General features: G+C 35.9%; 1 protein-coding gene across 2 annotated transcripts in view; it reads left to right on the forward strand.

Moving 5' to 3' along the window:
* LOC124169144 (dual specificity mitogen-activated protein kinase kinase hemipterous-like) overlaps positions 1–11,250 on the forward strand; it is a 42,705-nt gene extending 31,455 nt beyond the window's left edge. For both annotated transcript variants that reach the window (XM_046547649.1, XM_046547650.1), the window contains one exon: positions 6,210–11,250. In XM_046547649.1, coding sequence (XP_046403605.1) covers positions 6,210–6,473 — 264 coding nt within the window. In that variant the 3' untranslated portion in view covers positions 6,474–11,250. The remainder of the gene's footprint in view (positions 1–6,209) is intronic.
* The last annotated feature ends 1,477 nt before the right edge of the window (positions 11,251–12,727 follow it).

Genomic DNA, 12,727 nt, shown 5'->3' on the forward strand with positions numbered 1-12,727 from the left:
ACCCTATCTGGGTCTAATCTATTATTTTTTTGGCAGAAATATTGCCATGAACAGGCGTTCACTGAAAACTCCCAGTGAAACTCCCCCAACATCTGATGACATCATCCGTTAATTTGTTGTAGCTTGTGAGTCAGTTCAAAATTTATTCTGTATTCTGCGATGTAGCTTAAATTGTTACTTTAATTAACAACTTATTCGCATGTCACAGTTCATGTAACATTAACAATTAACTGCTCAACACGCTGGTATAGCGACACCATGGATAAACTAATTGTATGTGAGCTGACGCAAACTTGTAATGCAGTGTTGCATTCTGCAGGATAACAACACTTTTCGATGCCTTGCATAGGTTTATCAACTTACGAACAAATTCTCGGAACGTATCTTGCCCATATGTCGAAGAATTACTGTATATATATTGTATCCCGCTCCGTCCGGGATTCACTTTCAGAGGGGATGGGGAGGATAGTTTGGAGGGATCGCTCAAGGTAAGCGGGTCGTGGTTCGAGGGCAAGGGGAGATGGAGGGGGGGAAAAGGAAATGGAAAAGTAAGTTGGGGTGGGTTCACTTGCTGAATGGAGGCTGGCGCGTACGAAATAATGAAGGCTTACGTAACAGTTTACAATTCCAACAACACGTTTAATGTGCACTTCAATTGGGAAATGTTCCACAAAATACATAAATAAATGACTCTGAATAACAAAAATTCAACTACTGCTACTGGCCAGTTGAACACCTTGTAACAACAATTAATAAATGACAAAAAAGAAAATAAACCCTGCTTACAATTGTTGGCGTGAAATATTACAAAAATGCTTGAAAAATGACAAACGCCAATTCCAAATTATCACTTATTGTCCTACTAACTACAATTAACCATTCACACACACACGGGGACACGGGGGGACTTAAAAAAATGCACGGGAATATATCACTGTTCTTCTTCTCTTGAATGGAAGAGAGGGGGGAATGGGGCTCTTCTGATTCTGTTGAAATTTGGGGATATTGGTGGCTAGAGTACTTATCGCTCTCGCTGAGTTGCTGGTGGAGAAGATTTCCTCGGCTGGCTCGATATTGCGACTAGTATCGCTGTGGGATGAGAGAACTCCTTCGTTGGCGCCGTGGATTGACGTCTTCTGCCATGCGTGCTAGGAGGAATCCGTCTTATCTCCTCTTTCCAAGTCACCGCCGTTCAAATATCGTGTCTTCTTCCACGCCGGGCTGCCTCTCTCTCTCTCTCTCTCTCCTCACAGGATGGATGGGTCGTGTAGCAGAGCCTTCGGCTGACCTCTCCAGCAAAATAGTAGCTTGCACGTCGCCCGCACTCCGCTTATATAGCCACTTTCTGGGAGGGGGATGAGTGAACGGAAAAACCCAGGACATCGGGTTTTTTCGGCTATTCTTCCGTAGGGGAGGGGAGGGGGTTTCTGTGGAGGGCGAGGGGATTACATCACCTCTGTTCGCAGGTGTTCCGGCTTCACAGTGGGGTGGGGAGAAACATGCTATGAATCACGTAGACAACGGAACTTTCCACACTTCGTAGATGGAAGAATCGTGGGAGGGGTGGGGAACGGAAAAATACAAAATCTAGTCATTCACACTTCACTTCTCATTCACACGCACACATTCACACAATATTACATAAGCATTTACACGAAATTAAATAACCCTTTACAAAATTTATACAACCCTTCACAATTTACACAAGCCTTCCTTACCTCGTAAACGCCTCTTTAATAATCCATGAACCGAGCCAAACGGCAACGGTTACAGTATATGATTCAGTCATAAGACCACCTTCACACGGAACGATTTTCTGCCGACTGCCGTTCACGGCACGGCACACGACGTTGCAGAGAGTCGTCTCATCTGAAAGCTGCCTGAATTTCACATGAATGGTGGCCGGCGAAAATTCGTTCTGTCTGAAAGCGGTCTCAATGTTGCATTGAATGTATTTCACACCGCAGACGGCCCATCGCCGGCCCAGATTGAAATGTGCTCCATGCCATCAGCTCGATTTGACTTGTTTAAAGAAATCAATGGTAAGTTAAAAGAACGACGCCATGCCATGGGCAGAGGCAGGCGAAGTGTCGGCTTGTCTGGCCACGGAAATGCTACAATTTTGGCGAGAGCGACTAACTGACAAACCCTTAAATGTGTGTGTTAGCCAGCAACTGTGAAAGGATTAAAAAACGTGGACGCCATGCAATCGGAAAGTAATAAATGCATTTTTAAATCTTCTTTTTTTTACTTTTTTGGCCTTGAATACACTGCAGACCATTTTGGCTTTGGGCACCAAATTCAAAACCTCGCGACCGTTCCGAGCCTTTTCTAAAGTACTGACTTTATGCGATCGGTTCTTGATATCGGTTCCACAGGCCAAGAACTGGCAGAACCAAGAACTGGAACCGACCCATCTCTAATCAAAACCTCAATTAGACTTGTCTCTTTTTAAAATTGTCGATTTAGATTATTGTGGCTCTAAAGTGAAATTTTCGGAGCAATAAACTTTGCTGGTTTCAGAGTTGTTACAGTCTGTTTGGAGAGCAATTAGCTGTTCAGAGAGCCAGCTGTCAAGAGTCGTGATGTTAGACTAACTTCTGCACTTGCTTATTTTTTTATTACTCCCAGTCAGGGGCCCCCCTAAGCCACCTTGGGCCGGGTACTTTGACAATCACCATTCTAGCGACCTAGCCAGACCACCTCTGGTATAGATAACTTTTTTCAATGTTCTATGGAAATTAAACCATACTTAGATGCTTTTCAAATTTCAGGAAGATAGGCTTACTGTGATAGGCGAGAATAGTGCTCATTATGCCAAATCTTTTGGGGTGATTATAGGGCTTAACTGTCTCACTTATTGGAACTTATCCATTTCTAAGATTAACAGTGAAACCTACTTCTTGATTTTTAATGAATCCATACGTGAATTTGTTATCAATGACTATCTGTAAATATTTAATGATGGTAATGAGAATAGAATCCTGAGGCAAGATATATCTGACTATCTTTTAGGTTCCAAGAAACTATGAATGTGGAAACACTCTTATTTGTTGTCTGGTGCTGGATATCTTCTTTATTCTAATCAGTTGCATGGCAAGGTTTGATTTAGCTTTCAGAGTGCGTGTAACAACACCTATAGCATTGAGCTAATTGAAACTGAGACACCATGGTAACTCTTACATCTGGGGCATGAAATATCTTGGAGCTTATTTTATATATTATGTAAATAGTGCTTTTGTTTTGCATAGTGCTCATTTTTGACGTTCATGGATATTGTCTTTCTTGGTAAGTATTTGTGGTGATATGACTATTTAGTATTTACTGATCCATATTTTCATTTCATTCATATTCGGTGGCGCCGGGGTAAAGTCCCCGACTGCTAACCTAGAGGTCGCGGGTTCGAATCCCGCCTCGGTGGTCTAACCACCATCCAGGGCATGGATGTATGTGATTGTCAAACAAGTTAATTGTAAGAGAGGACTATCTAGTCCTAAATTCACTTGTGAAATAAAACGACATTATTATTATTTATTTTTTTTCATTTTCATTCTGATTCTATCATTTTCATTTAAATCTACTCCTAAAAGAATATATTAACATAAGAGCTACAAATGGAATAATGCCACAGCAAAGGATTCACTTTTCACTAATATAAATAATCAAGTCAAAAAATCATGAACCAATGCTTAATATTGGAATGTGGATTTCCTTAAAGGAGTTAGTTTAGTCATAACAGCACTGCTAAATATGTCAGGTTATACTTCAAATGTAGTGAAAATGCATAATATACCTTGAAGTATGGTAATTCAAAGTTGTTTGAGTATGTCTCCTCATAGATTAAGTGCTCAAATGTTGTGGGAATAGGAATCAATTTATTCCCAATTGCCGTACTGAATTCTTATTGTAAGCCTAAAGGAGTGTTGTGGAACCAATATGTACTGGTCTGCCATTCCTCCTTATATGTACTCTGTTATAATGTAACCCATTATTATAAAATATTTATCCACGATAAACCTTAGTGGTGGTATTAGTGATGATCTAGGGCCATTTTAGCTGTAGTTCTGTTGGTTTTCAGTATTTTTTAAAGTTAGAGTTGATAATCCTATTCTTTTTGTTATTGTATTTCTTGTAGAAATAAGGCTGGTTCTCGCAGAAAAAGGATATAATATGAGTATTTCTGAAATATGAACGTTTCTGATTACACAATTGGGTTTCATGTCAAGCGTGGAAAATGTCAAACAGGAGGTTCCCCTTGTTGTGTTTTATATGTGTTATCAAGGAGGGTAGAAATTTTTTAAGTCCAATAATTGTAAGATTTGTGAGACAGCATATAAGAAGTAGTGGCAAAATTCAGTTTTATAGCAATGTACAGTATTGGCTTCTACATATGTAGGCTGGTTTGCAAGCCCTCTGATGATCAAAATACAAAGAGGATATCAGTATTGATACATAATAAAGTGCAAATGGATTTATATGCAGATAAAATCCTGTACACTGCATTTCACATGAAGTTGAACACAAAAAACCCTTCAGGTCTGCTATTTCAATGAAATTTGGTCTCGTGACTGAGCATAGATACACAATGTAATTATAACCCCTTAATTCTGGCTACTGCACAACAATGCATTTAAATTTTCAGCTTCGAAAAACAATTAGAAACTTTTTACATAACTGGAAGGTCCATGAGCTAGTGCCTTGACCACTGTTACTGTTCTTCCATCAGTTATTATGGTTGCCATGTAGGATGAAAATGGTCCCAGCTTAAAAGCAATAATAATAAAATGGAGACAGGGATAAATAGGTATTTGGGAGAACCTACCAACGCGTTACTCGATATCCTCACAACTGAGCTTCTCAGAAGTTGATGCTGTATTTTTTTTTCGAAAACATATATCAAGTTACAATTTATGAGTTATGCTATAAATCTCTATTGTCACAGTCACAGATGAAGGGATATTTTCTCTGGATATTTGGTTTCTCCCTGCTAGCAAATCGAATTCATCTGCTTATCTCATGAGAACTTCCAAAGATGGACTGAAAATAATTTAAGAAAATCCGGTAGAGAAGCGCGTGTATTTTGTAAAACGCCTCGGATTGTCTGCTAGAGCTTGACAGTAGGAGTGAGGGTAAAGTGAGCTACCTATTGAAAAATTTTTCGTCCCCCCAGAAAAACGATAGATCAACGTTCCACTGTATACCTTTTTATTTACACATTCATCGAGGGAAATAGAAGAAAAAATGTACGTTTAATATGCTTTGCGCAATTCTAGTATTTGAGGTATTCGAACATTCGAGGGATTCGAACATTCGAGCAATGATTTAATATTCGAATTCAATATTCAAGTTTGAGAAATCTTTTATTCGACCCATCTCTAATGAAAGTATTGACCTTATTGGAAAGACCAGAATTCTTCCTCCAATATATTTGCTTAGAGAGGGTCATAGTAATTTGCCCTTGACCTGTTTTTAAATGTATTCTGAAGACCTACTCCATACTTATTTCCCACTGAAATTTTTGCCTTTTGGCTTAACTCTCTTAATTCTTGTTGACGTCATCAAGAAGCAATGAGAGTCGCGTGATTATGGACAACCATTCTTGTTGACGACGAAAGAAACAAAATGGGGAGTATTGTAATGAAAATAGTGGCGTTCGATTGCACACATCGTCACTCCCTATGTTTCAGCAGAAGTACTTATTTATTGTGTTGTAATTTGTGCTTTAACACTTGGGTACCGGGGTATTTAACTACCTAGGAATGCCGAGATTGGAAATTTGTGCCTATTAGGGCGTAATGCCTTTGGTTTAAACATGGTTAAAAAGCTAATGTTTAGAATATAACTTTATCCAATCAAACGTTATGATGCATCAATTCATTATGAATAACGAACAACAACTGAAAACGTACTAACGAATACGTATTGTACGCTTTAAAATTGTTTAGGTTGACGCGCCTAAATGACGAGAATCTTCGTCATCCGTCCGGAACGTTCGGGAAAACAATGACGAGAATTCTCGCCATCCGTACGCAATGTGTTAACTAAATTTGTGAATTAACGTTACAGGTCATCACCTCCGTTTTTTTTCATGAGGACTTATCCAGGGCTATTTTCTTTAAAATATGTGTTAATCTGATTTGTTGAATTTAATTATTTATGTATCAATTTTTTTAAAGTGAACGTTACTACTCTTTTCAATGAATTCTCAGGTACATTTCTCCGACACCCCCTCAGCCACCCCCACGCCGACTGTCCTCAGGCGAGAGCAGCTCAGTCCCAGGATCCCCTCGGCACCTGAGGTCAGCGGGGGATTCCAGCATCGAGGGAAACCAAACGGAGAACCAGCAAGCATGTCAGCAGTCACTTCTCCAGAGGCCCAATGCAGCCCAGCCGCAGCAGCAATTGCATTACTCCCCCTTTCGATCGCGCTTCCATTACACACCTCAGCCTCGACGCAGAGTCCTAGCTCCTGATTTCAAAGACCTGTGACATGGCAGAGAAGTTAGTTCATTGTTTTCTCATTTTACACTGATGGTGGTGATAAATTCAGTTGTTTCTTTAGGAAAAATAGCAATTTTTTCTCTGGTAAGGTAGATCTCATCAGCGTTGTCCAGAGGTATATGCAAGCATTTGTCCCCTATGGGGTTCTTGGCAGTTTTTTGTATGTTCTTTATTTGAAGTGTAATTAATTCTTTATTGCTGAGATCATGTTACTGGTGATTTCAGTTCTCCTTGTGTAGATTACTATATTAATTTTAATTTGGTTAACTTCTTTTGACCTTCAGAAGCTCATGTGTAATGTCAAGTTACTTTTTTCATGTTCTCACCCAAATATAAGACAATCCGATAATAACCTTTCTGCATTATTTCCATTTATCCTCCAAGCATTTACATTTCTTTTTTCTCTGTCCCATTTCCTAGTTTTTTAATCAAATTTCTTCTCTTAATTAAAGATTTTTTTTTTGAAAGCATTGTTGCGAATGCTAAAATATCCTAACCCTGTTTTTCAAACAAAATGTTTTCAAGTGAAAGCTTTAATCCAAGGATAATGTTTTATGTTTTCTTCTTTCCTGTGTGTTCAATTCTGAAGTAATTTTCAGATTAATATTTCTTCTATCTTAACTGTTCTTTCTATCTTTAAAATTGTTTGACTTCCTAATCATTTTTTTTTGTTTCCCAATGCTCTTATTTGCTTATTTAATTATAATTTGTTTTGCTCATCTCTCATTGCTCAAAGTCTTCTCTACATAAGTGTCCAAATTTTTTTAATACAAATTTTATTATCTTTAACCAGGATTTCCACAATTAATATTTTCAAGTTATTTCTTCTACAGTAATTGGTGAAAATGTTTCAAGAATTTTTATTTGAGTAGTGAGGCATTTCTTTCGTTTTTTTTTGTATGTGTTGACTTGGGTGATGATGTTACCATGGACTTCATATCCCATCATGCAAAAAAGCAATCAAGTGTGATAGCCTCTCTTATTTGTGTCATATGTACCTCTCATTATGTAAATGTCTGAAAACAAGAAACTCTTCCTTTGCCAAGATTTTGAATCAGTTTTGTTTGGTCATCTGTAGCATTTTTTGCTGGATGCTGATATGAACTTTTCTTCACTATTTAAATTATAAAAGTTGTGTGATTAGAATTAATATCTTCTAACTTTAGATATGTGTGGTCATTTAATGTGGATAAAGTACGTGGGTGTTTCTTTGTTAAATCCTCTTAACCGGGCAACTTTGGAAAAGAGTCTAAAAGTGATCTACTCAAACTGGGCATGAGTTTACATCCAAAAGCATAGTTTTTAACCTTTGTGAAGGGTATAATCAAAACATTGGAATGTTATAGTACTTACCGCTGGAAAATCCTTTATTAAGAACATTGATTCTCTTAAGATTACCTCATGATAATGTCGTACATATTGCAATTACAATGGTATTAAGTAAACTTGAATTTTTTGCGGCATGGTTTCTAAGTGACATTTCCATTTTTACTTCTTGTTAATTAATCTATAAGATATTTTATCATTGTTCTGTTTTCTGCTGTAATGATTTATGGGAAGCTTCCAAGTTGCCCTGTTGAAAAAATAACTTAAAGCTTATACCAGGTATAAATATATAAGTGGAAAACGATACATTTTGTTCCCTGGCATTTTTTGTTCTTTCATAATGTTCTATCTGAGATCATTCTTAGTTCATGGAAGTGTCTCTCATTCTTTTTGATTATTTTGTTTTCATAAGCTATGATTGTTTACTGTGTTGACCAACCTCTTCACAGTTGAACTGTAGATCATGATCCTCTAGTATAAATATATAGTGTGAATAAGTATTCAAGAAAATTTGGGAAAGTGCCTTCAACTATGAAAACTTAATTTAAACCTGAAAGTAATTATGGCTTAGAATTATCTACCTTAATATGTACATAACTGGTAATCTGGCACTTTTTCTAGTGACGGATACATGAAACATGATATTCCATTTGTCAATGTAAGTGTACTTAGGAATGAATGAGGTTTATTTCCACTTATTTGTTGATATGTTGTACCTAAATGACAAATGAAAATTTTGAGACTGCTATTAGTCATGTTTAGTATTCTTAATTAATGGAAGAATTTATTGGACAAGTTCCAGTATTCTGCAGATTGATTTTTGCCGGAGAATGCTTGGGAAATTTTTTGAAAATGTCCATATTTTTACGAAGTAGACTCTTCTACAGTTTCTGGCATACTAGTCAACTGGTAGGAACTTAATCTAAAAATATTATGCTGTCAGAAGAGCATTAATCATGATCGGTCAATCTGGATGGGTTCATTGCATAAGCATGATTATTACCTTGGCATTACAAGTTTTTGTGACTTGTGAGTGACTCGATTCGAAAATTTGAAATTATAAAGCACACTATGAAATAGGTGTTGTTTGATCAGGAGTGGTAAATTGTAGTATTTCTAAATAAAGCTTATGGCTTCATTGTACTGATTGTTCACTGGAAATAATTGAGACGTCCCAATTTTCAATACTGTAATGTAAACCAGTAATGGAATTTTATACTAAGAAGAAAATTTTTCAAAAGTGAAGTTTTTATCTTTTGTATCTAAATTCTCTCTGATAGTCAATGCTATTAAGCATTGACTTAATGGTGTGGGGAGATTTAAGGGCATTTGAGTAGTACCATGCATGTTTGTAATGCATCCAAATTCAACCACTCCTGATGAATATTTCTTTTTTTTTAATCTATGTTAGAATTTTGTGTCATTGGATGTCATATTCCAAAATCAGCAAATATTGGCAACCCGGAAAGTAAAAGCATCCTGGCAATTATGAATATATTTATATCAATAGATATTTAAAACTTCAGTTCAAATTGAGCTGAACCACTAATTATTCAGCCCAAATATGAATTTAAATTGTATGCTCTTGCAGTCATCCTTATTATGCTAATACAAAATTTTGCTTTCTTTTGTTGGAGAGAATGTATTGCACACTGACATTATTTTCTACCTTGATTGCAATCTGTTACTCAAATAAAGGGTTTGTGTGTGTGCAGTGAGTTACGTTGTTAAGTATAAAGTAATCAATTAGGCAAGTGACATACCTGTGGGCATATAGCCTGTGGTTGCCCTTGAAAACATGTGCCTGTACTGCTCATTTTCATAGGTAGCAAAGAGTAGCATATCTTAAATTTAATTAATTCTGCTTATTCTGTGATAAACAGTGTGTGGGAAGAAAATGCCATTTTCTTGTTAATGCCGAATTTTCTTAACTGAATGAAATGTGAATGACTTTAATTTTTCCCTAACTTACAAATTTTACTTGCTACCCCTCATCCAGTGGTAATAGATTGTATTTTTGGTTTAATTTCTATGTAAATCTCCAATTTTTAGAACAAAAAGAATGATTTGTATCCTGGTTTACTTAATGAACCTCTGTACTTTAGGAACTTTGAATTCTGCATTTATATTATTTTTTCAAGTATGTATGAGAAGTCGGGGTATTTATTGTTCTTTATCCTGTCACTCATGAAAACTAAAATATGTTTTCAATTTAGTTGATCGCTTGAGGGATATCTATTCTGTGACCACAATACTCTTTCACAAGTTGCTGTTTAATGTTAGTGAAATCATTATTCAAGGAAACCAAAATGAGGCATTCTGTGAGGTGTGTGGAATGTGTGTGTTTTTCAGCATTATAACAGTCAAAGAAAATTAAATTTCCTTATTAACCCCAAAGATGGTACCTCACCAACATTTTCCTCTGTAGGTTTTGTCAAGTTCTCAAACCTGTGAAGACTGTTTTTGAACTCATCTCTCTCATAGGAAAATTTCTCTAAGTAGTTGACCAAAAAATGAACAACTGATGAATATACCTCCTTTTGATAACTCATTCTAACCAACCACTGTAATGAAATACAGAATGAAGTAGTCTAAATTTAAGTAATCAGAAATAGTGTGACTTAAAACCTGTAATTCTTGTTTGAGGGATTTCCTAATTTTCTCTCTTAAATTGTCCCTACTCTCCGTAACACCTCAGAGCCTGATATTGGAAGATTAAAGACTTTTTGCAGTTTGCTGATTTGCTCCTGGAAATAGCTATCTCATTTAAATCTGAAACCTACCAATTTTATGTAGGTTAGTTCTTTCACTTTAGTGTCGAAGCTCTAACTTTCTTCCTGCTAAATCAAAACTGGAAGGTCAGCCTGTAATGCTGAACATGTGAATTCAGTCCCCAATGACAGTTTTTAAGTCAAAATAGAAATACTACTACTAAAATATCCAGCTAAAACATAAGATTTCAAGTTTAACAAAATATTTTCACATAATTTTCATCTAATTAAATGTGTTTTTCCTTGAATGTTAAATTATGGCTTTAACATCATTTTCGTATAGGTATACATGTAAGAAATTGTCTCATATAGCTTGGAAGAGCATTTATCTTGGGACATTGATTTTAATGGAAAAAAGGCAAATGCCCCGGCCCCTCATACTATTTCATTGTGCTTGATGCTTCAAATGTTTGACTTGTATATGCTCAACCTCAGAGGCCAAAGTTTGTGTATGGATTTGTTGCTGGTCTTTCAAAAGGTATGAGTTGTGGAAATGTAACTGGCAACGGTAAAGATGTTTGTAAGCCAAATCTCATTTTTTTTAGAGTATGATCCTGTGAACAGCCAATGAAGAGTTGTAAATAATATGTATCAGCTGTATAGGTTTTATGCTATGTACATACATTAAGAAATAAAAATCTGGGAAATTTTATCCTTTTATACAATATTGATTACTTTTGATAGAAAATTAACTCTAGAGAGCTCTAACCTTTTACTGGATTTACTTAATATAAATATTTTTGTTATATCCTAAGGTAATATTGCTTAAGGTCCATAGCTGTAGATAATAGACTGTTGAAAAGAGCAGTTACCACATAATGAGACCTATTACCCATGGACGTACCTGGCAATGGTCAGGTTCAGCTGAACCAGACCATCACCAAAATTTCTCCACTAATTTAGAAATTGTGAAATAGTAATGGATATCTAACATACCATATGTACTTCCTATTTTTAAGAGTATTTTCATAAATTATTATTCACCGTTTATCATGGTTAACTTTGTTTTATTAATTTGTAATGTAATCTTCTATATTTTTTATTTTTGTGGCAATCTTCACCAATCCAGAGTATCATTTGTGTATTACATGCTATAGGGGTGAATTTATGTCAGCTCAAAGTAAAAACTTGACATTTCCAACCCAATCCTGTCAAAAATTTCATTTAGTGACCTTAGTTAATAATGGACAAGGGAACACGGTGGCCCAGTGGGTAGAACAATGGCCTGCACTCCCAAAAAAACAAAAATCCACAAAGTGCAAGGTGACCAGGGAAAGGAACTGACTCCCATAGCTTGAAACTAGCACAACATAAATATTAAGTGTGTTCAGCTAAATACGACAAATGTAACTGTACTTTCTTATACAACTACGGCATGTAATTATTCAAGATATCTCTTTTTCCCTAAGTACAAAATGTAGAAAAATATGACTGTAAATATCTGTAGATATAATTATCATCTGTACCTGCCATGCCAGCATGCTAAGTATTCATTGAGAATAATTCAGTGAGTCAATCAGATAATGTAGATTAATTACATACTTTAAGCCTGCTGACTTGTTCAAAGCTTTGTTCCTCACAGCATGATCATTGACTCTTTACAATGAATGACTTGTTCTTAAAAATTATTGATGACCAATTATCGTTCTTTTAATTCTTTCTAAAGATATTCAGATACTATTGATACTTGTTCTCATAAATTTAAAAAATTGATGGCTCTAATTAAAGTTCGTACAGAGTATAACATGATTCTTGGCATAAAACAAAATATGTTTGGACAATATAGTTAAGTAAGAATTGATTATTATTGAGTGTGTCTGCTTTTTGTGAATCATTTTGGATCTAGAATCACTCCCAGACATACGTGGCACCCTTCAATTGTAAGGAAACGTTTTGACCTCTTGCATGTATTAGCATAATAACTAGCAAAATATTATGCTAATACATGCAAGTGTCTCTTTGAACCTATCGTACACAGCGGAATGTCTCGAATAATATTAACCTCTCCCAGAGCCAAGTCTTATATAGTCAGGTCACTTAGTGTATATAAAGTCATTTCTTATGGACAAATTATAGCCACAGCTTATTATTCCTTTATTGCCAGGTATTTTGGGATTTCTCTTGCAGAA

This window comes from Ischnura elegans, chromosome 12 (genome assembly GCF_921293095.1).
Source record: "Ischnura elegans chromosome 12, ioIscEleg1.1, whole genome shotgun sequence".
Taxonomy (NCBI): domain Eukaryota; kingdom Metazoa; phylum Arthropoda; class Insecta; order Odonata; family Coenagrionidae; genus Ischnura; species Ischnura elegans.